The sequence below is a fragment of the Anoplopoma fimbria genome, chromosome 12, assembly GCF_027596085.1.
Source record: "Anoplopoma fimbria isolate UVic2021 breed Golden Eagle Sablefish chromosome 12, Afim_UVic_2022, whole genome shotgun sequence".
NCBI classification, from domain to species: domain Eukaryota; kingdom Metazoa; phylum Chordata; class Actinopteri; order Perciformes; family Anoplopomatidae; genus Anoplopoma; species Anoplopoma fimbria.
The window spans coordinates 3,938,136-3,964,609 of record NC_072460.1 but is presented as its reverse complement, the minus strand read 5'-3'; the positions used below and the strand labels follow the sequence as shown (position 1 = coordinate 3,964,609).

At 41.9% G+C, this 26,474-nt stretch overlaps 1 protein-coding gene across 1 annotated transcript in view; it reads left to right on the top strand.

Annotated features, from left to right (window-relative positions):
- Positions 1-26,474, top strand: part of LOC129099219 (plexin-A1-like) — a 207,757-nt gene that overhangs the window by 135,265 nt on the left and 46,018 nt on the right. Inside the window, exons 12-17 of the mRNA XM_054608357.1 lie at positions 1,525-1,621; positions 6,374-6,597; positions 14,686-14,837; positions 16,063-16,183; positions 16,766-16,902; positions 19,505-19,672. Coding sequence (XP_054464332.1) covers positions 1,525-1,621; positions 6,374-6,597; positions 14,686-14,837; positions 16,063-16,183; positions 16,766-16,902; positions 19,505-19,672 — 899 coding nt within the window. The remainder of the gene's footprint in view (positions 1-1,524; positions 1,622-6,373; positions 6,598-14,685; positions 14,838-16,062; positions 16,184-16,765; positions 16,903-19,504; positions 19,673-26,474) is intronic.

Genomic DNA, 26,474 nt, shown 5'->3' with positions numbered 1-26,474 from the left:
GCAGGGGACTGACAAGAGAACAAGCTCACCCAGTGTTTTGGTGACGGCAAACAAGTGAGAACCCTTAAAGTTTAATGGGGGCCACGCCGCAGAGAGGAGTGTGTGTGTGTGTGTGTGGAGGTCCTGTGGTTTGGATGGCGCTGCTAGCTGCCACACACAGGCCTTTAAACAATGGGACGTAATGGCGATGCTAATAAAGTCAGCAGCCTACCTCATGTGTGATGGATCAGGGTCACGCTGAACTAGTGGGTAGGGAATAAGACCGTTCAGCCTTTCCCTTTGTGGCAAAACAGTGTTTTGGTTGAATCCCCGTGCTGCTGACATCCCAGAATCCTGTGGTTTCAATGGTCTTTGCTCCTCTCAGCTTCTGAACAGTCTCAATAGAGATCCAGACTTCCCACATTCCTGCCTCTGTGGCTGCTTACAATGTCTCCTATTTTTCCCCGTGTTTGTGCACTTCTCTTTCTTCTGTTCGCCCCTTTATTTCATGGCCTTCTCCTCGAGACTTAAACTGAAACCATTACTGATCTGAAATAACAGTTAACATCTATAAAAGTAGCTTATCTACTTTGCTGGTATACATTCAACCAGTGCGGCCCACCCTTTTAGACAATCGGCAGCAGTTTTACAGACTCCAGCAGCCTTGGAAAAGAAACGATAAAGGTTAATGCTGCTGCCATAAAGGCTTTGGTGGTTTCACCTATTTTTGTTACCTGAAGGCCACGTAGTTCTCCGGTACTCATTCGGAAAGGAGGGCTGAGAGAAATGGTTGTTTTCAATCCGCAACGTCACGGCTAGATTCCACTATTAAATCTTGATTTAACTTGTGCAGCCCGACTTTATCTACACACATAATAACATCACCAGGTATGAATATCGTATTCACACGGCGTGATATGTTTGGTATTTGAGACATGGTAGTAAATCAGTAAAGGGTGGAGAAAAGTTTTGACCGCATTATACGAGTGTGTGTGTGTGTGTTTGTGTACATGTGCATGTGCATGTATGTGTGCATGTGTGTGCGTGTCTCAGGCCCCATTCCCCATATGGGATGGTCGAGTCCCGTCTATCAAATCCAGTGTGTCAGGGAGCAAATTGGAAATGCCAATTTCACTTTACACCGCTCCGCATCTTATCTCTCCCTCACCCTCATCCCACCACTTAGCTCATGCGTAAATGAATAGGGTCCTCTCACACGTCTACCACTGTCTGATTCCGGGCCGCTGACACCCTCCTCCACCTCCTCCTCATCTTCTCTACCTCCATCCCACCTCATCTCCTCTCCTCCCTTCGTCTGTACCCATTCAGCTGTAACCCATCTGCTATTTCTCTGTGTGTATTTATGTAAAATGTCTGTTTTGGTGAATACGGATCTCTGCATGCTCGGTACCTATCAGCCGGGGGGGGCGAATCACTATGCATATGAAACGATACCTCACACAATTCCCAGTTTGCATGGGATCCATTATCAATCAACGACTCCTCACACGGCCCCCCGTCTCTCTGCTTCTCTGTCTGTCTCAGTACGACTACGAGGGCGGAGACATCGGTGACCTGCCGGTCGACCTCTCCGTGGTGTGGAATGGAAACTTTGTGATCGACAACCCGTTCAACATTCAAGGTAGAACTTATTTTCTTTCTCTCTCTCTTTCTCACTCTCATTTTGGTGGAGCACAAAAAAAAAAAAATTGAATCGACCCTGCTTGTTTATCCGTCTGTAATGATTTTCTGCAAAGCAACAACACTGTGCAGTTTCCCCACCCCCTTCATCAGAAATCTGTAATTTCATTTCTGACAGCCATCAGGTAGAAAGGTGAAAGTGTACTATCCGTTTAAAAAAATAAAAAGGGGGGGAAAAACAGTTCTTCTTGTCTCGGGGATAAAGAGAGGCAGAGGGAGTGATTGATGGACGGCGATGATAACAAACAAACATCCAACGAGGAAATGAATATGGATGGATGTTAGAGGGGAAGATAAACAAATGGCGAAACCAATTGGCAGAAGAAGGAAAGAACGATGGATGACAGGTTGATAAATGCAGCATGTAATGTGGGGGGGGTTTAGAATAAAGGGATTGATAAAGAAGAACAGAAAGCGACATGGAGGGATGGCATTTATTATTTTTAATCGCTATTTGTGCATGAAGTGGAAAACAATTACCAATTCTAAATTCTTTATCAAGTGTAATACATTGGGTGGTGGAGGCTAATGATTTTAGACGTCCCATTACACAAGATAATGTGAGTCTTGCTCTCAAGTGTGTCGCACAGTGTTTTGCTCGGGATTTGCAAGTCTGGAGTCAGTTTAACTAACCCCTTCCTACTGTATTCTCCTCCGGTTTTTCTTTTGTTCAATTCATCATTTGTTGAAATCTTTTACACGACACGCGTGCATGTTTCAATCTCACGTCCTTTGTGTTCCATGTGACCTCATTTTGATAAATGTCAGACGTGCAGTTCTTTTTACGCAGATTGCTTGGAAATTAGTCGCTTATCGGTCATGACCCAATTCTCCTCCCTGTGTTATTTGGTTTGAAATGTGCTCCTTTTAATATTTTCAGTCTGGAACATTTATCAAATAAATATATACTATATATTACTATACAATACTTTAAATAAAAGTTGCCTCCTGATGAAAATGTGATTGGGTTCTGCCCAATATTTTGTTGAGTAATTCAGAGAATTTAGATGAGTTTGGTAAATTCCTTCAAACTAAGTCGCACTTTTTCCTTTGAGGTGCCTTGGTAATAGAGTTCATGAGGCTAAATGATTAAGGTGCTTTTATTGTTAAAGTACTCTGTCTGGTTTGGTTCCTTTACGCTGGTGTAAGATATTGGAACGTCAAACAACCTGACAGAGGTCAACTGAAGCAACCACTTGTTGCTGTCAACTGGTCTCCTTCCTCCTCACCATGCATTGATCTCCCAAACTGTCTCATAAAGAAGTTACCTGTCAGTCCATATGACTTCATGGTTGCTCCTCTTCTGTGCACGTAAAAGCAAGAGAACTAAAAAGCGATAATGTATAATTTTGAATCACACTAGCGGTGGGACATTCATGTTCCCACGAGGATGAATCCTAATGACTTTGATGACTCTACCCTGACTTTGTCATGTTGTGCCATCATTTTTAATTAGTTCAATGCTTTTGTTTATGTCCAAAATCCTGCATTATCATTAGCCTCTGCTCTACTCAACTGCAATACATAAGCATGTTAAGCCTTTTTGACAACTTTCCGGCAAGGACGTCCGCACCGACAAGCCGACATGCTCAAAGCTCCTCAAAGTTTTCACTTTTCTCCGCCCAGCCACATCTGTGCGGTGGGAAATGTTGGATATGCACGGACAAGCGCAAACCTGCCACAAAGAACCCCTGAGAGTTCACAGTATTGTTTCTCCAAATCTGCAAATTTCCTCCCAGCTCACTGTTCGTATTTTGGAAATAAACACAGTTCACAGTTGAGTTAAAAACCCTGAGCTGGGAGGAATTTAGTGGATTTTGGGGCACTCTCCCTATTTATGGAGATTTTTTTTCCAAGATCTCAAAGATAATAGTCTTAAACATGGACTAAGGATGCATCTTGGCAATGTAGAGGCTTGTATCTGGATATCTTCGAATTAAACTCATTTAAGGGCTATTGACAACAGACTTGAGTTGTGTTTACTGCAGAGTTTGCCAGAACACTCTTGAGACAGAGTGAGTGCTTTGCATGTGACAGCAATGGTGTTGATTATTGGGGAGTGTGAAATCCAATGATCTTAGAGGCGCCGTGTGCGAACTTGACAACTATGTTCCTGTTGTCGGACTATGAGCAAGCAATTCTCGCTATTTGATTTTCTAGGTGGCAAAGATTTTAAGCAGGCAGCACCCAAAGCCAAAGACACACTTAAACTGAAGTTTGAATCAATAACCCTATCAACCCCTCTTAGTAATAGTATGAGTCTTATGCTAAAGCCTCACAGAATACCTATTAGGATTGACTTCAATACGATGCTTAGTGTTAAAAAACACGCTTTATAAAACCATCCTCACTTATAGAAATCTCATAAAGACCTTCTCCTCCTTTTTCCCCTCTCCATCCCGTATTAATCCCCTCTCTGCTCCATCCCCGTCTTTCTCTCCGTATTATCCGTCTGAGGCAGAGCCGCTCGGCGCTGGCCCGGCTTTGCCCCGGCGTAAAGTGGAGATGTTAATGTTAATTAAATCATTCATTTTGATTAATTAGCGCCGCAGCTACTTTTAAGCTGAGCCGTGGCTAATCAGATTAGGCCACGAGCGGAGGGGCCGAGGCGGGCAGATGGATACGTAAGAAGCCGGCTTTGAAGTCCGGCCGCCGTCTGTCTGCCGATGAGGAGGAGGAGGAGGAGGAGGAGAGGGGAGGAGATTCCTCCATGCTCTGTTGCATGTTTGTTTTCCCAACGCAGTTCATTCCAAATCGGTTTAACTGGTGTGATGGCAAAGAAACCTGCCTGCAGGTTTCGGCATTATAGTATCAACTGAGATAATAATGATAGATATTAACAGGTGAACACGTGCTACCAAAACAGAACAGAAAAAGACACCTGTCCATTTACCTGTATTTTTTTCTATCTATTTGTTTTTACTTTTCACACAGATTCCTTATTTTGCCTTGTTTCTCTCAACCTCTCTCACTCTCTCCGGCTCTAATCTGTTTCTCTGATTCTCTCGGCCTCGCGGGGCCTCACCATCTTTAAATTCATAACAATTCGTGTTGCTGTTTTGTTAACAAGCACAGCTAAAATGTATCCTCCCCCTCCTCCCCGCTGCCTTTCATCTCCCCTTCGTCTCCCTTTCGTCTCTCTTCTCAGGTGTTTGAGTTTTTAATATTTATGTATCTAGTTATGTATTCATTATCATATTATTTATTTTTTTTACTTTTAATGACTTTTTCCACTCCGCAGAGTTCAGGGAATGTTTTTTTTTTACACAACAAATTATCCATTCCCTATTGGCGTTAGAAGACATTACCTGTTGAATTAATTTCTGTAATATCCCTCTAGGTTGCTTGTTCATGTTTTTCTCCCACTGTTTATCTGTGGAAACACTTATTTTCTTACCGTCACAGCCTCGTAGTGGTAATAATCACCTGCTGTTTTAGGCGTTTAGCATTCATTTATGCTTTTCCTCCTAACTTTTTTGACTTGTTTTCCTTGCCACCTTTGCTTTCTTTCAAATTAACAATTTACAGAACTTTCTGTTCATCAAACTAATATTTCTCAAGCAGTATACGAAAGACAACGTTTCCGAAATAAATCAAATAGTTCAGGCATTTACATCATACAACTTTACAAACGTGTAACATTCTCCAAACTGTTGTAGAAAAATGGGATAAAGAAAACACAGGTTTTTAATGCAGTTAGATAATTAATATGTGCAACTTTAGGCTACTTGCAATTGATCAATATTTTGGGAAATATTCTTATGCTCTTTTTTCTGAGGGTCAAATGAGGAGATATCTGTCTTAGCTCTCTGTAGCTAAGCATAAAGATTGGAAATCGGAAAAACAGCTAGCCTGGCTCTGTGCAGAGGTGAAAAAAATAAAGACATAGATTAATGCCATCAGCACCTCTAAAGCTCACAAGCTCTTCATTTTAAACAAGGTTCATTAAATATCAAGTACTTTTTGGTTGCTAACAAATTAAGCTCAAATTTCACGTGCAGTAGTAGGTATCAATTTTCCCTGTGAATGTGTTGTGTTTCAGCTTATCAGACACACTTATTAAAACCACAAAAAGACAAAAACACATGGGGAAAGCAGCATATACATTGAGTTAAACAAAGAGTTCAAAATAAGAAACAAGAGAGCTACCGTCCCACAGCGCTTGAGTTAGCCTCCGCTCCACTAGCTTTTTCTATAGATGAAGCTGTTTCTAAAAAGCTTAAATATATAATAATGATAAAATAAACTCTCTTTGACAGCAACAAAGGTGTGACTTTCTCGGTTATGTACTTTTGTGTCCTAGTGCAGTCTTGTGCTTTGCTGCTAACTGAAAAAGTCTTGCTAGAAAGCTTGGTTAGCTAGCTAGTTAGCCATTGTCACTAGCTTTCTTCGCAAGCTGGTAAGCTAGCGTGCTAATTTTCCATCATCATGAATATGGCATTCATGATGATGGAAAATTAGCACGCTAGCACAAATCCCATTCACGTATGTATAGCCATGGCGGCTCAACATACGTGAATGTAATTTGTGTGTATTCATGTATTGATCAGAGTCCTCAATGAACATCTTAATTTGCAAGTTATATAACATGAGCTGTGAAAAGACGTGTTCATGAAACGTACAATCACAACTCCAATAACATTAAATGTGTCTCCCTCCCACTGCCTCCTTCTCTCCCCTTCTCTCCGGCCAGCCCACCTGTACAAGTGCAGAGCGTTGCGGGACAGCTGTGGCATGTGCCTGAAGGCCGACCCCAGGTTTGAATGCGGTTGGTGCATCCAGGACAGGAAGTGCTCTCTCCGGCAGGAGTGCAACGGTGGAGGAAATTTCCACCTCCCGCTGCAGCTGGCCGAAGGCGGAGGATGGATGCACGCAACCTCTGGAAACAGCCGCTGCACCCACCCAAAGATCACTAAGGTAGGTGGTGTGTCTGTGTATCATGGTATGGCTAAATATTCATACATTCCACAAATCCACCACGTATTGAACAGGCTGCGATTGTGTGTATTTGAGAAGATGACTACTTTTAGGCTACTTTTAAGGGCTTTTTCTACTGCTTGGGGAATGCTTGTCTGGTAGAGAGATAGAGACTGCTGGCTTCTTTTCAGATAGAGAACAAGTTCACAGGAGAGTGTTTAGGAGATCAAGTGATACAGACAGAATTTATTTTATGAGCCAGTGCTCAAAACATGGAGTTTGATGATTCATCGGAAGAAACCAGAGTAGACTGTAGCTAGTTTTTTGACAATATAAACTAAAGGCACAATTCAAATAGAATGTAATTGGGGTCTGTTTTACCACTATTATACAATACCAACAAATATAATAACTTTTTTTTACTGCTTTAGTTTTTGTCTAGCGTCAAATTGGCGCCTTGGAAATTGCTCAGAATTGAAATGACTTAAACTGTAATCTACGAGACATTTTTTAAATGTAACCATTTAAAAGTACACATGCTCAAAATTAGACTACAAAGTGAAGGCAACTTTAATCAAGACAGTGCTACTCAACAGAGACCCCGTTGGTAGGAAAAAACAAAAACATCCTCCACCCACAGTCGGCAGCAACCAAAAGAAACAGTCAGAGCTAAACAGTCTTTGAGCACCACTTCATAATCTCGTCAACTCGTGAAGAATGCAAAGTCACCAGTGGTGATCCAAAGCTGGTAGACCTTGATAGGCCGTTGCGTCAGCTCTCTTTGTTGAAGCCCCCGTGGTTAAGAAAGCCCTACGTGTTCTGAACCGAGAATGAAAAGCTCCATTTTAATGTGCCGCTATTAAGACACACAGTTGTTGGGACCTTGTGCCTGCCCTTGGCACAGAAGTGGTATTATTACTCACTGTTACATCACACTGGTACTCTAGAGAGAGAGGCACGCAGAGGTTTGTTTGCTTTGATTCTGTCTTGAAGTGTCTGTTAGGTCGGTTCATTTTTGTATGTCACTGTCTCTCTGTGCTCAAAGCGTCGAAATCTAGCATTGGTCAGATGCGTTTTAGAATCATTCATATCTGTTTTGTTTCTTTCCTTTTTGTTTGTGGATCTTTTTCCTACCCGTCTTTCATACTCTGTTGACTTTCAGTGGGTATTAGTAACAGATGTAAGAAAAACAGCTCTTCTCAAAAACATTATTGTCTAACAAAAGGCAGTGGAAAACTAATTTATTCCATATCCATAGCGGCTACAACATCTTTGAATAGGATGAGCTATTGAAGCTTGATTTCAGCTCAAATGAACATTTAATGAATGAGATGATTATCTTAATACCAGTGGTGTTTTCCGTGTCACTTAAGGACATCAACCACCTGGTTTTATTTATTCTCATTTGTTTTAAGAGCAATAAGTCTCATTAAAGACTGTCTATTGTACACATTTTATCTGAATATCATGAGAAAGTAGAGGGTTTCATGTAAATCTATTGACCATAGATATAGATATATAGATGTTTTTTTTTTCTCTTAGAACAAATCAAATCATGAATGTATGGTCACATCATTGGTTCAGACCAAACTGTTGGATCATGCTTGTGGGATTCTGAGCTTCCAACTCTTGACCATGCAGAGCTGGTAATGCCACGCACGTTTTGTAATGTAAAAGCCTTTACTACTAGTACTACAGTGCCTTGTATGAGCTGTTTACTAGACCCCTGTAAGTTCTGCTTGCAGAGTTTATGAGAACCGCTCATTGCTTGTTCACTCAAGGAGATAAGAAGAATTCAGTTGTAACTTTAGCATCCAGCAGGTAAAGTAAATGACGGGCAATGAGCCGCCACCCGTAAAGCTCCGCTGCGGCACAGAGCTCTAGCGCTTGTTTATTCAAAGTTTATTGATATTGAACGTTTCCAGTGTTTAAATTGCACCAACTTCGACACTGTCCATCGTTGAGTCCCCAGCAATACATCCACCAAGTGTGAAGTCGAACGAATTAACAGTTCTTGAGACATGCGAAAAACACACCCACATCCATAAAGAGAGAAAGAGATTCATTGCTTTATAGTTAGATAACTTGCTCGTGATAAAAGAGTTACATAAATGTGTGAGAAGATGACAAAATTATGTAAATTGAAACATGATACTGGAGAAAGAGCCGAGAACATGCATGTTTCTGAAGTTCTTCTGGTTTAATTGTTACACAACTTGCCCTGTTCTTGCTAGTAAGTGTCTAAATGCTGTTCTGTGTCTAACAGTGGTTGTGTACAGCAACAAATAGACCATCCATGTGAATATGTGTGTTTGTAAATGCATGCAATAAACATGCATTCTCAAATTGAAATGGAAGTATCTACGTTTATGAACATAGGTAAGAGCTGTGCATGAGTCTGCGTGCGCTTTTTTATTTTGTGAACACACAAGGGCACGGGAAGGAAAAGGGAGAGTAAGAGTGATGTGTTTTTTATATTGTGATAATAGCACAAGTAGAGCGAGACTGGGAGTAATAAACGTCTGAAGAGTTATGGCGGTAAAAAGAGAAAGACACCTTGATATCAATAGCAGATGTCTCCATTCTCTTGATTCATGGATTCATTTTTGCCCTGTTTAGTTTATATTACCTTCCAGGACAGTTTTATTTGTATTTTTCATAGCAGATCATGAGTACGGATACAGCACATGAGCTATTCACTTCACAGGTACTCTGTTGACTTGAACAGGCTTGTTAAGAACATTTTAAGAAAAACAACATCAGTTATTTAAAACCACCTGATGCTGGTTATGTTAAATATGGAATGCTTACATTTCTTCATCAGAACTCATTATGTGAACAGACCATAACTTGGGCATTCAACTGGTTGCTTGTTCATCCGCTCTCTCCCTTTTAATGTTTGGTTGTCTGGACCTTTGTGCTGATCCTCACCACATATCCATTGACCCCTCAGCCTTCAAGTCTTCAGCTTGTCTATCATCTGTACCTACGGTGATGACCTCCAGTCTGTTATGATTCCGCTTAGACAGCTGAATGAACTACAGCTGAAGAGACTGGGAGCATGTTTTGCTGTTTGCTGTCTCTATTTTTTAATTGTGAAAAAATCCCAGAAAGGCCAAGAATTGGTTGCCAATGGTTGACAAAAAGCAAGAACATTTTAATAACGTTACACTCTTCAGAAACCTTAAAATCTTATTATTTCTCAATTTAATACTCCCAGGCTTTTCAAATACTGAAACATCACAACTATAGAGTATTCATAGAGTATTTGTTTGAGGCAGTGTTCCAAGAAAGGAAAAAAATCCCTTTGCAAATTCGATTTCCTGCTCTCCCCTTTTTGCTTGAACCATTCCCACGGCATTTCCAAACTGTTTTCTGACCAGATGGACAACTTTCACCAGTTTTAACAGCTGTTGGCCTTCCATGGTTCTTGTGCTATTGGTTACCGCTTAGACCACAGAAAGGATACCATGTTTCAGCACACACACACACACACACACACACACACACACACACACACACACACACACACACACACACACACACACACACACACACACACACACACTTACACAAATGCATGTACAGGCTAGATGACTACCAGGAAACCACTGATCTAATGTTAATGATCTGATGTGGCCACCCGGTGGTTAGGACAGCAATACTAAGGTCACATCACCACATAGCGACTCCACACTATTTTACCTCCAGTGGATTCCTGGTCAGTGGTATCCAAAAGAAGTGGCCAAACACAGGAAGAAAAAACATGTCAAGGATTAAAAAAAAAAAAAAAAAAAGTAATTGGATTTGTTGCTCCTTCCAAAGCATTTGGCCCCGTAGACTACATGATATGAAGCCAACCTTCTTCTCCATCTCTGACGTGCCTCTAAACTGGAATACAGGTGGAGGGAACTCATGAACAACACGCTTTCTCAATTTGGACTGCGCTTCTCTGGGATATTGCTTAATTTACGCTGGCTAATAATGTAGCCTTAAAACTGACTGAAAATGACACTCAAAGCAGCCGGATGTGTACAGGAAGTCAAAACCTTTTCCCGAACAAAACAGCTAAGCGGGAATGCAACGTGAGACGGAGTGGTAACACATTTGCCATTCAGTCTGACTATCTGGCTTTTGGCTGATCTGCTTCAGGTTGCGGTGGTTAGCGGCTTGTAGCTGGCAGAGCTTGCAAGCTTTTGTGGTCGTTGTGTCAGTTCAGGCCTAGATCAGTTCTGCTGCTCGCGAGGAACAATTAAAGCTATTGTCCTTTTGAATTACATCCTTAGTCTTGTCAGTTTGGGTTTGATCATGGTTGTGTCGTATCAGATCGCTATCCCACCAAAACCGCCTGAGGTCCGTTTGCAGCTTTCAGGGTGTCTGTACTTGACATTCCCCAGAGATTGGTGGTCATGCGCCTGAGTGTGGTAGCGCTGTGTCAAATCCCTGCAACATGAGTCCAAAGCTGCTTTGAGGTCCCATTTCCACACTGTGGCGTCTGCCTGCATGCCCACAGGCTCAGTGAGCACTGGTTATCTTGTTATGTGTTGCCATACTTTCATACTTCCAAGAGTTTGTGAGGTTCCAATCGAAACCCAGTTTCAGATTTCACAGAAATAATGTAATGGAACGCAACAGATAACCAGGAGGTGTCGTGGTCTGGCTCCACGTTCTGTACCACAGCGATTATGTTTCAGATACATAGCTAGAGATCATAATGTGGTTTGTTAGAGGCAATGTTATTGCCTACTTAAGTCCCCTCTGTGAAGTATGTCGGGCATCTGCCTTTTGTGGACTTACAGTTTGTTAGCCAGGTTCCACACAGCAATTTTTTTCTTCTTCTCAGTGCTTCCCTGCTGATAACATTTTTGAGATATCCATCATGATCCCACTGTCGAACGGATGCGGAGGCAGTTTGCACAAAATATGGCCCCTGATATCGCAGCCTCATTTGTCTTCTCACAAAGATGGGTGAGGAGCAACAGATGGTCTATGGGAAGACTTGTTGAGTTGGGTAACATTACATTACAGTCATTTAGCAGGCGCTTTTATCCAAAGCGACTTACAATCAGTAGTGTATTACATATCATTCACCCATTCACACACTGATGACAGGCTACCATGCAAGGTGCCACCATCAGACTCTAATTCATGCAACATCCAGTCCACACCGATGGCAAAGCCTTCGGGAGCAACTTGGGGTTAAGTGTCTTGCCCAAGGACACATCGACTGTAACAGATTCAGTGAATGTGGTATCACTATTCTGGGCATCTAATGTCAACTTCACAGTTTACAATTCAAGGATAGCTTTCATATCAAACTGGACAGGGTAACCTTGCCTTGCACGGCAGCTGGATTCTCTCCATATCACAAGATCACCCGAAAATCAGGTAACACGTTTGCTTCCGGACAACCAGCATCTGGTTGGGTGTGGCTTAGGTGTGTTTGACGCGATATGACTGTTTGTTCTTAAAAACATTGGCTGCTTCTAAACAGGTTTGCGTAAATGCAGTTCTATCATTATTGAAATAAGAGCAAAGGGTGTTCTTGGTGGAAAATATTCTTTCGTTCTTCTCCCGACTGGGTTCGGCAAAGACTTTCATGACAGATGGTTCTTCTAATAACCAACCCTAAATGTTTTTTGAAAGGCCCGGCCCTTATCGAAACATTTTCCAACGACGTGTTCTCTGTAAGAAACCATCAGGTTACCAGGTAACCCTTTTACTGGGAAAAACGTCACCACTTAAATGAAATGTGCTCCCTTCAAAACTGTTCTTATATAAAGTAGGATATGGACGTATCCCCGTCTCAGAGGATGGCCGGTATCCCTTTTAACAGCACTCCTCTTTCTCTGTTGCCTGTCAGTCTGTGGCTCTGCCAGTGTTTATGTCCCTGGGCTTGGTGGCTAGCTGATATTGTGTTTTGTGGTACCGTAGCTTCATTCTTCCAAAACCATCTGAAGCCCCATTTCCACACCATGACATCTGCTGTCCATATCGTACCCTAGAGCTTGATGGCTACTCGCTCTGGTCAGTGTTTACCAGCTATTGTGTTTGTGGAACCGAAGGGCTGAGGCTCTACTGGCGCCTGAGGTTCCAACGCGAGTCAGCTTCCAAATAGTGGGCAGACTGTTCTTGCTCTGTCTCCCTCTTGGTTTCTTAGTTCAGTTCACTTACTATGTTGTTTTAAAGATTATTTGGAAGGTATTGGTTTTCAAACCCCAACTCTTCATATATTCAGACATTACGAGGGTTATTATATTCCAGATCAACCTCTCTCTCTTAAACACACACTAATATTGCCTGTTGGTCCGTCTTTGTGTATTTTCAGTAATGTCTGTACTTTGCATTATGCTGCCAAAGGTATTATGTTTTTACTGAGCGCTTCCAAAATGTGCTTTATCTGGCAGTCTGTCATACCGTTATTAAAGGTTTAGCTCATTTAAAACAATCATTTCATACTCTATCCAATACATTTGAAAAGATTAAGCATCCATGTGTTTTTGCTTATGTGATCACGACATCTTTTTGATTATTCTGATGGCATATGTTTTTGTTTGTAGAAATATGAGACGGTTTAAACCTCTTTTGATACTACTAGAAATATTCCAATTCCTCACTGTTTTTTATTCTTTTATGTCGTTCACTGAGTTTGTGCCTACTGGCTTTCCAGCAAAGCCTTTTAATTTGTACATATATATTTAAGCTTTTCAATTTTCATAAATCACTTCAATCAATTTTTTCTAACGTTTTCCATTATCATTCCCCATTGTCATTTTCATTTTAATCGCTAAGATTTAAGCTTTCAACTTGATCATTTTCATTTCGATTTTTCTATTTCCCACTTTCCATTCCATTTTCCTGCTTTAATTTTCACTTAATTGGTTTCTGTGAAAAATGATACTCCATATGTTAGGTAATGCAGGAGACTCAGGGTTGCATATGCAAACCCAGGACCATCTGGTTACCTTTTTTGGGGAGAGAGTTAATGAATATTGTTCTTCCGGTTAACAGTGATTACTGATGAAGTGCCCTTGAGCAATGCATTGAACCTCCAGCTGCTTCAGTGGGGCTGTTCATTAGCCAACAGTATAGCTGTTGTTTGCTAAAACAGGGTGCCGAATAGGGTTTGGATCTTAGCTGACTTCCTCTGCATAAAAGTTTCCAGTTAAATCTTGTGTGTCTTGCAAGACAAATGGTTCATTCCCCAAACTAGTCCACACTGTAGAGCTCACCATTTGTCAAGGTTTGTTGTTTGGTACTGTCTGTGGTATAATAATAACTCTAGACCTCCATACTGTCGGCGCCTTAGTTTGCATTTCCACCCTGCGCTGTCTGCTCAGCCAAGCACTGCAGGAGAACAGGGCAATGGACAGATTACACATAATTACCTTGTGATGCTTGTTAGGGATTAGGTTAGTGTGTGCGTGGCCGTGCTGTAGTGTATGTGTGCGTGTTCGTGACAGCCACCGTCCATCAGTCACCACATTTGTTTTGTCACACCACACCTGTCCTCGTTACGCGCCATAATCTGGCTAGATAAATCACATTATGGTTCGGCGGCGCGGCGGAGCGTTGCACCGCCGCAGCCTCGCCGACGAAGCCAAGCCGGCGTAATAAGTTTCAATTAAACCCCCAAGATGATGCCTTTGGTTGGTGCCTGTTCGGTTCTGTTTTTTTTTTGGTTTTGTTTCGCCCTCTCTTTATCTCATTTTCAGTGTTTTTCAAAGCCCAGAGGGTGATTTTTCTTCATTAAAACTTAAATAACCCGATATGGGCAATTCTGTTTGGCGTGTGTGCATGTGTGGGTTGGTGGCTCTGTGTGTAGTTGTTTTTTATCCTTTTGTGTTTGTTTGGAGGTATCTGTGCAATGTAATGTTTGGGGACCATTTTCAGACTTTAAACTGGTTGAATGGGGACAGCATACGCAACTGTGGATACATTTTGTGTCCTTAATGTGTATGTGGTTATGCATGTGTGACTATAACATATTGTGTTTTTTTTCCTTCTTAATTGGGAACTAAATCTCCTTCTCTCTTCCTCCTCCTCCATCCATTCTGACCTCCATCCACCATCCTCATGTCTGTCCAGTTGTTCCCAGAGACGGGGCCTCGCCAGGGGGGAACCAGGGTGACCATCCTGGGGGAGAACCTGGGTCTGCAGTTCAGAGACATTCAGATGGGGGTCAGGCTGGGCAAGGTACCCTGCGTGCCTATTGAGGAGGAGTATGTGAGCGCAGAGAGGTAAGTTAAGGAACAGAGGACGAATCTCACAAGCATTCAAGCACACAAACCGTCATTCTTAGCTAGCTAGCTATCTGTGTCATCATTTGGGGTGCCAAATCACTACAGACAGACATACCCATTTAAATTCAGCCAATAAACAATACTGATGGATTCTATCCGACAACAGTATACTGATTCTTAACACGTTTTTACAGTATAGTGCTGCTCCAATCTCCCATTCTGATACATAGCCAATATGGCTGCCGTTGAGGGTGAAAAGTGTGCAGCGGGCCACACTCACCTTTTTGAAAGTCATGAGTACACCATCCGGGTAATCATAGCACACTGCATTGTCATACTTGTCACTGTGAACGCACTTATGCACTTACAATAGCGAGAGTAAGTACAGAAGTACGCAAATTGCGACAGAGCACAATACTCAAACATGCACAGAAAGACATTCACAAAATGGCACAGAAACACAGATGAATGCATTGACACACACACACACACGCAGGCAGCAATTGTCTGCCACACTAAGGCACACGCTCACTGATCTGAGGACACACACACACACACACAAAGGCAGCAGCAACCAGCAGCTCTCTCAACATGACCAATCGAGCGATAGAGCACGTTTTGGTGTCGCTGCACATGCAGCCTCATTCAGCAGCTGAAAATACAGTGATATTAGGTTTTTTTTCTGTGTGTGTCTGTTAATCCCATCTGTTGTTCCCCTCCATTACTCCCTACATATGCTCTTTCCTTTATTTTTCTCATCCTGACATTTACGCCTCTGCAGGGTCCTACATGGCTGAGGAATTGAGTTCATGCAGATCAAACAATCCCTCTGTAGTACAGTTAGTTGGGAAGCGATGCATGTTGAGATAGAGGGCATCTCTAGTCAAATATTACACACACATCAGTTCATTTACACATTCTTCCTGTCATCCATGCACTACTTCAATCATTTCTTTTTATAACTTCCCCTCCTTCAATCTTCCTGTTTCCTGTTTTTTTTCCTTTCCTGAAACACAGATATTTGTGTCAGATATTTTATTGCTGTGTACTATGCATACAAAGCGTGGTCATGTGATTGACCTTCCATTCCATCTAGCTTAAGCACAGAATGGCTGCAGGGGAAAACTGCACTAAAATATCAGTGATTTTGTGGTTGGTTTTAAACTGCGGTTGACCCTGTCCCCTCTACTTTTTCTCCAACCCTTCAACTCTCCATCCACAGAATAGTGTGTCTGCTGAACGACGCTACCAGCTACAGGGTCCAAGAAGCTCAGGTTGAGGTGTGTGTGAGAGACTGCGTCAACGACTACAGAGCCCTGTCTCCCAGGCCATTCACCTTCGTGGTAAGTACCATACAAAGGGTCTATAAGTTACTCAATATGGACGATGATGACTCAAAAAAGACACTGCTTCTATGAAATGTCTCCAGTAAATGTCGCTTCAAAGCTCATTTCTAGTTCTTAGTTGTAAGTCACCACAGAGCAATCAAGTTTTTTCTTTTGGTCAGCCACAATCAGTTTTAATGGACAATCACTGTGTCATTAAATTTGTTACATTTTGGGCAAAAAAAGGCAAAGTTGTTACGTCTGTGGCAGAAGTCCGTGCTCAGAGATGCAGGTGTACGTATTTAACTTCCCATGATCTTGGTTTCCTGAATTTTTTTACCTTTCCGTCAGTACTTTGTTTTCAAGCCTCTTAAATGTTCTTTTTATTGATTTAGTGGATATCACCAATTAAAATACCGTATTATTATATTACAAACTTTTTTTTGTGTCATCTAATTTATGCTTTTTTCCCCCATAAATCTCAATTGTACACCATGTGATTAGATTTTTTTTATACGAAACATCACATCACTGCTTTCTGTCCTTTCTAAAAAAATATTATTTTCTAAAGAAAAACAAATATCCTCCTCTCTCCTCCAGACTCCATACTTCAGCCGTATCCAGCCATCTCAGGGGCCCATTTCCGGGGGCACCCGGGTCACCGTCGAGGGAAGCTACCTCAACGCGGGCAGCTACGTGTCTGTCAGCATAGGACCGCAGCCCTGCTACTTCAAAAAGTAAGGCACAATTATATATTCTTTCCAGAATCTAAATTAAATTTTAATTATCCCTGTGGGGAAATTGGAAGCATCACAACAGACGGAAATATAATTTAGATAAGAACAAGACAAAAACAGAGTACTTAAGGTGGTAAAACAAATTCATAATTATGACTGAAGGTACTGTAGATAATACAGGAAATTAATGGATCGTTGAAATACGTGCATACATAAACACACTCTGTTTAAAGATGTGTGTGTGTGCTGCAAACAGTCATAAAGATATAACATGCACATGTAAGCATGTAATCAGTGTGTTTTTTTTTGTGTGTGCATGCCTTTTGCTTGCAGACACAAACATTTATTTGTCTTCACTGACACGAGCTCTCTCTAATCTAGTGCATGAAAAAATTCCAAAGCATCCCCACGGCTGCATGCTTGTCAAATGCAAGGATTAGCCTGTCATAGCTAATCTCTATAGATGCAACAATATGCTGGCTTTGATGTCGCAGCGCTCGTTCCTGTGCTGCAGCCTCCTCCCAATAATCCAACAGATTCCGCTTCACCAAAACTGTCCGTCTTCACCCGTCCCACCCTAAACCTGTGACTGGGTTTGTGGCATCTTGTGAAGGTTGCTGCGTGCCTGTGTTCTTTGTGAATGGGGTTGCTATGGTTACAGGCCAAGGGACTTTGGGAGGGTGGATATTGTAGGTTCTCTCTCCCTTTTTCTCTCTCTCACACTCTCCCTCTCTGAGTGACTGCCATGGCACATAGAGGCACAATAGCATGTGCGACAATACATTAAAGTGTGTACATGCACGTACACATCACACACACACATATACACACACACACACACACACACACGCATCGCTTCTGTGAAGTCATGGCCCAGAAAAGCGGCCACCACTCAACTGTGCTAAATACATATTAGATAGTGTAGCTACTGGGGACTGCAATTGAAAATGTTATTTTGCCTATGGGACAAACACACACACACACACACACACACACACACACACACACACACACACACACACACACACACACACACACACACACACACACACACACACACACACACACACACACACATGTTCTTTCCATCCCTCCCCCAGTGTTTGTGACTGGTGCCGTTGATCCTTGTCACTGCACCAATCATAGTATCAACTTCATTAAACGTGACTTCACATGACTTGTTTCTACATCCTTCTCGTCCTCCCTACACTGAACGCATCACATTTGTTTTTATAAGAAATAAATATTGTAGAGGAGGGGTTTTACCATTCATAATATAGGGCTATTTTCATGTCACATCCTTTGCAAATGTGGACACAAACAAACAAAAATGTCTTAGCACAAGTGAAATTATTATATTATAATAAAGTTTAACTTTTTACGTCATTGCAGGTGTTTATTTTTTATGCTGAAAAAAGATGTGTCACTGGATATATATATATATAACACAGCCTTACTGTTCATACATACCTAATTTGCATATGATATATACATATATTATTTAGATAAGGAAAAACGCATGTTAATGCAAGGGGTTATTGCATTGGGATCGGGTTCTGCATCTCACGCTGGGTGTGAATGCTATCTTTGCAGAGTTAACACATCCTTAAGAAAACAATTTGCTCCGCAAATTGGAAGATTACTGAACTCAGCCTCTTCAGCAAAAGCTACAAGTAGCAGAGAAGCTAGAACGCCCTGAAAATAAATGATGCCCATCCATATCAGGGCTTGCCTTCACCCGGGACGTGCCATATTTGAAGTCCCACACTTCGACTAAATAATGTGTATTTTGAGATCTGATCACAATGCAGACATAAAGAAGGGGCCTGTATTTGATGGAGGACAATGTAGGAATAGGGGACAGAGGAAGAGGGCTATGACATGCAGCAAAGGTCCCAAAGTTAGAAACGGAAAATAGAATTCACACATAATATACATTGTTGCTCGCGGCTCAAGCTGCTGCAATCAAACGCTCCGACTTCGATAAGCCAACTGTGATTGCCTTGATCCAGCAGGTCAGCAGAGTGCGGCCATCTTGCAGGGCTTGCTTGGACTGAAGTGCATTGGTCGCAAGTGGGATTATCCAATGAAATTAACAGGTTACATAACGATTTTCAGAGAATGAGACTAATTGGCTTCCCAGGCTGGACACTGGTAATTACAAGCACATTCAGCAAGTCATTAAATATGTCAACGCTTCAGCCCGGACCTCAGTATTTAGGGAACGTCCTGGCACAAGAAAGTAATCATTGCCTCTTTATTATTATAATTCTCTTTTTGAAGTGATCAAACTCTGCTCGACAGCTTCTTTGTTCAGGGCTTCTCTCTGTTGTTCTCCCCGTTGATTTGTGAATTGTTTCTTTCTCCAAAACAACACTGTTATTCTCTCTGCAATCTTGTATGTATTTGTATCCCAGATATCTCTATTTGTTATAAATTTCCTGTGAGACAGCAGCTCCTCAATATCTTTCAAATATCAGCTCATAACAGTTTCTATGCCATTCGGCTTTGCAGAGATATAGCATTTCCCTGATTTTGTCTGTCTGTCTGATCGATTATTCGATCACCTTCCTCCAACTTGTCCTTTCTTCTGTCCATCCAGGAGGAACGCCCGTGAGATAGTGTGCATTACCCCAGCCGGATTAGCAGCTAGCAGTGCATCAGTCTTGGTGGACATCGACGACGCTGAGCTCCGAAACCCTGAGGTCAAGTTTAACTACACCGAAGACCCCACTGTGCTGAGGATCGAACCTGACTGGAGCATTGCCAGGTAAGAAGTTGTGTGTGTTATCATTTACTTTGCTGGATTACATTGATTTATTCATTTCTTGTTTCCAGGCCATCTATGTTCACAATGGCACTCAGTATCGCTTTTTGGCAACTTACCGGCTCACTTAATAACAGATTTTGGTCGAGAGAGGGTATTTGAAATTTCTAGCAACAAATGGCTGTTGTTCATGAAATGGATCCAAGCAGCTAAAAGCACCAAACCAAGAATAATTTTTGCAGGTGAATGTTTCGGAAAGCCGAGTGGCTTGAGGAAAATCGAGCTTGGACCTTGACTTTTTTTACACCACTGCTTGTGATGCAGCAGCATTAGCAGGACAAAATGTACGGAGGCGTTCTCGAAGCAGTCCGAACAGATTTTAATGCTGGACGAGAGCTCTGACAGCGGGGTCTGGAGAGAGGTAAATTGACTGTGCCTCTGGATAGTTTTCATCTGGCTCAAGCGAGACATTTTTAATGGAGGAAATAATCAGAAGCAGCTTGCATGATCCCAAAAAAACGGAAATGCTAACTCGTCAGATCATACAGCCCGCTGATTGTTTGAATGTGATTGGTGATTGAAGAGGCAGCTAATACTGATGTGAGACTTAAAAGTTCTCTGCCCGAACTAGTTCATATCCCAGTTTGATACAAACTGTCATGCAGCGCTGTACTGTATAACCCGAGCTGAATAAATGAACACCCTCCCTCGCTCAGCATTGACCACGAGGAGGACACACACATGCAAAGACTTTCACATTAAGGAAAATGTACTGGCAGGGAGGGCAGACTTACCCACATGTTGGTCTTTATGATGCAGACTTGGGTTACTTGTGAACTTAGCCCCTACCTTAGGGGCTTTTCTGAAGCCCCATTAAGCCTGGGTTTTATTTCATTCGTTGTTTAGTTTGGGTGATTTTAATCCTGCTTGGATAAGACAATCATTTTAATCACTCTGGGGCACATTTGTGTTTGATTTTCCTCCCATTGCCTGGATATTTTCACAATCCCAAATATCCACCGATCTTTGGAACCTGACCTGTTAGTTCTCCTTTAATTATAGACTGTATATAATAAGGGGATATAGTGACTGTGTGTAATCCATTGGTTTCTGGACCAATGGGCGACTCCACAGTAAGTTTGGCATTTTGGCAGTCATCATCTTGGTTTTTTGTTGTCATATTGCGTTTTTTTTGCAACCAGAAGTGACACAAGAGGTTGGAATACAACCGAACACTGAATAAGATATTTTTAGGCGACAAATATGTCACAAATACCTTTCGTGAACTGAAAACACACTGTGAAAGGGTCAACGTTCTAATACAAAAACACAGGCATCTCTAAAAGTGGACAACGCCATGTTAGCGACCTGTCAATCACAAGGTAGCCACCTCCTAAAGCGTACCCTGCTTTATGGTCTTTGTTACTTTCAAAGGGACCGTAATTTACTACATGAATATCATGCTGTATTGAAGAAAAATTGAAACTAGCGATCTAGAAAACTCGTGTTTACAATGATTACCGAAATAATGAATCAAGTGGGATGTAAGGTCACTTTATCAGAGACTTCTCTGGACTCAGACTTCTTTTTGTAACCAGACGAGCGGCCCTCTGCGGGCAATTAGAAAGAATGCAGGCTCAGGCTCCTCTGCTTTAGCTTCACTGAGGTTGCCGTCTGGTCCTGCCTGGCCTTCGGATCTTAGATTGAATCTCTCAGAGCTGGATATCTGCTGGTGACAAAGGTCTAGAGTTTCCTGCAGAATGTTTTCGTCGATTAAACACACCTCCTGTGATATGGCAGTGCCTAACATGCTGCACAGCTTAATGAGTTCACAGTATTATGTTACCCACCTGTTTGAATAGGCCTATTCCGTCTAACATATGTCAGAACACCTGCTGTCCGCTTTTCCGTTCTATATTCTCGCTGATATCCTGCATTTTTTCATATCCTATCTTCTTAATTTATTTCAAGATAGTAAAACAGGCAGCTATCTTGCTCTGTTACCCCGAAGTTTCCCCTCTTTCTTCCTGTTCCTTTGCTTTCCTTTGCTTTCTGTCTGCTTTCTTCCCCATGGTGAGTCATCACTCGATGGTGGCAGATAGATGAAGAGCTTGTTAGAGAAAAGGGTTGATGAATCCAGCTTTTCTCCTTTTGCCCAGTAGGACCGGCCGAGAAGCAGCTGAGGCCCAATCATCGCACCGCACACCCACAGCGAGGTTGCTTGTGTGTGTGTGTGTGTGTGTGTGTGTGTGTGTGTGTGTGTGTGTGTGTGTGTGTGTGTGTGTGTGTGTGTGTGTGAGTGTGTTGTGGCGCTCTAAACTGGGGTTCTACTGCAGGAAGCTCACTCAGGGGTGAAAAAAACGACACATGCACGCACACACCCCACTGATTCCCAGAGTCCCTGATGTTTGGACCCTGATCCCTGCTCCATCTGGCTGAGAACGCCGAAAAACAACACAACACAACAAAACACAACACACACCTCCCAAACCGCGACAACCCTGTGTGTGTTGCTTCCAGCTCGTGGAAGTTTTAATTTAGCTGACTCGTTTCAGCCAGTGCCCTCTGTCACAGTGTCACATGTTGGCTCAGGTAGAAAGCATAACGAACCAGTGAGATGTGGAATCATATTTGGTATTATCTGCCTCATTGTCTGCCTTTCTGCCAATACATGCACGCCTGCATAGCATTATCATGGTGCTCGGTTGATGATAGCAAGAGTGGATGAAAGACAGTGAGGAGAGAAAAAACAGCAGGGGAGGGAGGGATAGAGTGCATTATCAATGTGTTTGGCTGATGATATTCCATTTAGGAAGAAGACTGAGCACTTCAAAAATAAATCAATGAGGAGTGCTCAGCTGGGACACTGAGGAAAGATATTTGGGCAGCAGCAGAGGTTAGAGAAGCAATTTTGGATCTACATTTTCAAATCTCCACCCAAAACTGTCTGGATGAATAAAGCAGATAGTATTGGGCTTGCCACTCCTTTAGGAAGTGGATCAGCTTTAATTTGTCACACATGTACACGGCACATCACACACGATGAAATCTTGCCTTTACATTTAACCCATCCTAGTATTAAGAGCCGTGGGCAGCTACTATACGGTTGGGGTCTGGTACCTTGCTCATGTGCACCTTGGCAGTGCACAGGAGGGGAAATGACACCTCTCCAGATACCAGTACACACTTGACCCACCACCCTCCGGTTCCCAGACCAAGTCCATACAGACTGCCGTCCCCGAATTGCTCTACCAATCCAGTGCTGTTGCTTAATGGTAACCGTTCAAAAACTGGTTACACTTGGTAGTCTAAATATAGGTGACATAGGGACTACTAGTCGGGATAGTATGTGAACTAATGTAGTTGGAGAGCTAATGACTAACATGCTAGCAAGCTGGGAACATGCTAGCACTAGTCAATCACAAAAGTTCTCGAAAACGTCTCTATTAACTCTGTACTGTGCCGTTTACTGCTTCCTGGTGTTTTGTTCCCAGGATTTAAGTCATGTCTTTTAATAAAGAGTTATTGAATTAGGTAAATAAATCCTAGCTAGCTAGCTTACTATCTGTCAATTAACTAGCTTCCGTTAGCAAGCTTGTAAGCTCAGTCGCCAACGGGTTGTCAAAACATGTAGCGGGTGTATTATCGCTGGGCTTTGCCGATGATATTCCATTTAGAAAGAAGACTGAGCACTTAAAAAAATAAATCAGTGAGGAGTGTTCCTTCAGGATGCAAAGGAAAAATAATTGGGCAGCAGCAGAATGTATAGAGAAGCAATTTTGGACCTACACTTTTAAATCTCCCAAACCGTCTGGATGAATAAAGCAGATAAGTATAGGTAGTGTAAATGTATGAGTCCGGGCAACAAGCAGGCAGCGCTCTAAATATTCTGAAAGTGCAGATTTACTTAAACATAGTATTTATTTGATTACAAGCATAAAGGCCAAACCAGAAAGTAGCAACAAATCTTCCATGCATCCTAACAAACTAGGAGCTTGCTGACTTAGGGACTACTGGCAGGGATTGTTGGTGAACTAATGTAGTTGGAGAGCTAACGACTGACATGCTAGCAAACCAGGAACATGCTCGCACAAGTCAGTCACAATAGTTCTCTTAACGTTTCTCTGTAATGTACAATTTAGCGCAACCTGGTATTTTCTTCGCAGGATTTAACGTCATGTCATTCAATAAACAAGTTATTGAAGGGGGAAAGAATGAATGCTAGCTAACCTGCTAACTGTTTATTCATTGCCACCAGTAAGCCAGCTTGATAGCTTGGCAGATGATGCCCCCTTTAGTTCACACTGTTTAACATACACCATTTGTTCTCCATTTTGAACCCTTCGAATCTCAAACAGCATTAATTAGGACGGTTTGTTAACATTGCAAACTTATAGCAAAACATTAATGTAAATGATTTTGGCATTTGTGAGTGAATCACGATTCCTTTTCAATGAACTGAATTTGTCACAGTATTTGCTGTTTAATGCTAGTGAACCTTACTTTTTTTTTTCTCCATTTGTGTTAGCCACTACTTTCTTTTTTATTCATGTTTGAATCCAGATGTCCAGCTTATCTTCCTCCTTTTGATGAAATCACAACTGGTGTTTTCGGGAACTTACAGGGACGTTTTTTAACATCCTCTGCTGTAAAAAAAATAAATAATCTAAAATAGTATGATATTAAATGATTATTATACAGTCAGTAAGAGGACCAAAAAAAGGGTGAGAAGAAGGATAGCAGAGATAGTAATAACAGAAAGAGGACAGGGATGGCCAGAGAAGGATGCGGGGCAGACAGAGAGAAATACTAACATTGGTTGGATTTTCCCTGCTGCCCCTGGGAGTTCATCCTGATTGTCTTGTTGTCGGTTCCCTGAAGCATGTACCTGAGCTAAAGAGACTCACTTAGACAAAGAGAGGAGCAACGGGGACAGGGGGACTCAGCACAAATATACATCAAGCAGAGGAGGAGAGGGGAGGAGGAGAATGGAGGCAGAGGACAGGCAGCACTATACTGTAAGTGCAGTCTGCCCAGTCCCAAGATGCATTTGTGGCACAAATATAATTAAAAATCAGTTCATTTGAATGTAGCCTCAGCTCCATTGCTCTTTTTGTTAATCAGCCACCTTCATCCCTTGTATAAATAGCACAGTAATATGATGCTGGTGTATGAGCAACCCCAGTTTACAGTATTAAACATACAGGTATTGAAACATTGCCTATTGACAATATGGACCTGATTAATACTGTATTCTATCTATCTATCTATCTATCTATCTATCTATCTATCTATCTATCTATCTATCTATCTATCTATCTATCTATCTATCTATCTATCTATAGATATTATACTTATACTTTAATTATACTCTGCTCAACAGAATATACTTATTAGTAAATTAATTTCAGCACATCATGGCAGAGTTGCATGGCACTCAGCCATAGTGAGTTGAAGTGTCTCATTTCCAGTTGTCAAGATAGCAATTCAAATAGTATGTAGAAGCAGAGAAATACTGCAACACCTACGTCAGCTTTCAAAATCTCCGTCAAAGACTTGATATCCCCGGTAACAGCTACTGTCACATCTTACACGTGATATCTGTTATATCTGTTATCCAAAGAAACCTAAGATAAATGGCACCCAATCGCATAAGCCAGTATTGGGCAACCTGCCAAAGGAAAAACAGAAAAGAAAAACTCTTGTTGAGAAGAAAAGCCTGACTTGAATCCTTTTGTCTACCAACAATGCCAGAGATGGTACATCTATCTTCATCGTTTACTCCCTGTCCCTCCCTATCGTTACCATTTGCAGTTATTGTAAGTCTTCCTGGATTAGAGTGAGAGATGATTGTCTAGTGTCAGCCAGCCAGACTCTCCATCCAAGATATTAAGAGGCTTTGTCTCTGCTTCGTATCACCATATCACTTACTCTGCTGTTGGTGCTTTTACACAAAGTCATTCTGGATAAGTGTCTGGATTAATGTCTACAATGAAAAGACACCTGCGTTTTACAGAAATCCGTGGTAACACATGTTATATCACCAGACGGAATGTGCCTTGTTATCCTTCTGTGGTGGAAGGTTGGAGAGGGTTCTCTCTTATCTGCAAGCCAGGCCAGAGACAAAGCCTGGTCTGATGCCTCAATGAGCAGCATGAACCTATAAAACAACTTATTCGTCAGTGTGTGTGCATTTATAACATTTATATTGGCTTGCAGGCATGTCACCTGGATTAGTTACCTGATCCTTCAAGGAGACCTAGAACTTCCCTTGAATTAGCAATGACTCTGACTGCCACAGGGAAGGCTTGCCTTTTCTGTAAGGGAGGTGGGACTTGGCTTACCCTGGTTGCCCTATCTTAAGCTTGACTGGTGTAGAGATAGAAATGGTTGTCAGCTCCAGCCATCACCTTATAATCCTACCATTTAAAAAACAGTGGGTCATTGGTAGAGTCACCATTTATTGCGTAAAAGTGGTGAAAATACTCCCCATGTTTGTGTCAAATGGAAGAAAGACACTTTATGTGGCAGGTCCATCGCTTACACATGGAGGCAATACAGGGGTCCTTGCAGGATTTACTCAAAGCCTTCCTAAGTTATCATGACTCCTGAAAGAATGGGGATAAAGAACAGGGAGAGCATTTTATAGGGCCAGCTCCCATAGATATTATTGGGACTCCCAATATATATTATAGGTCTGCAGAGATGATTGATCAGGACATACCCAGATGTCTGTTTTTTCAAATGTTTGAAATACACTTTGGGGTTCAGCTCCAAAATACTAAAAAACAGCATAAAAACGACA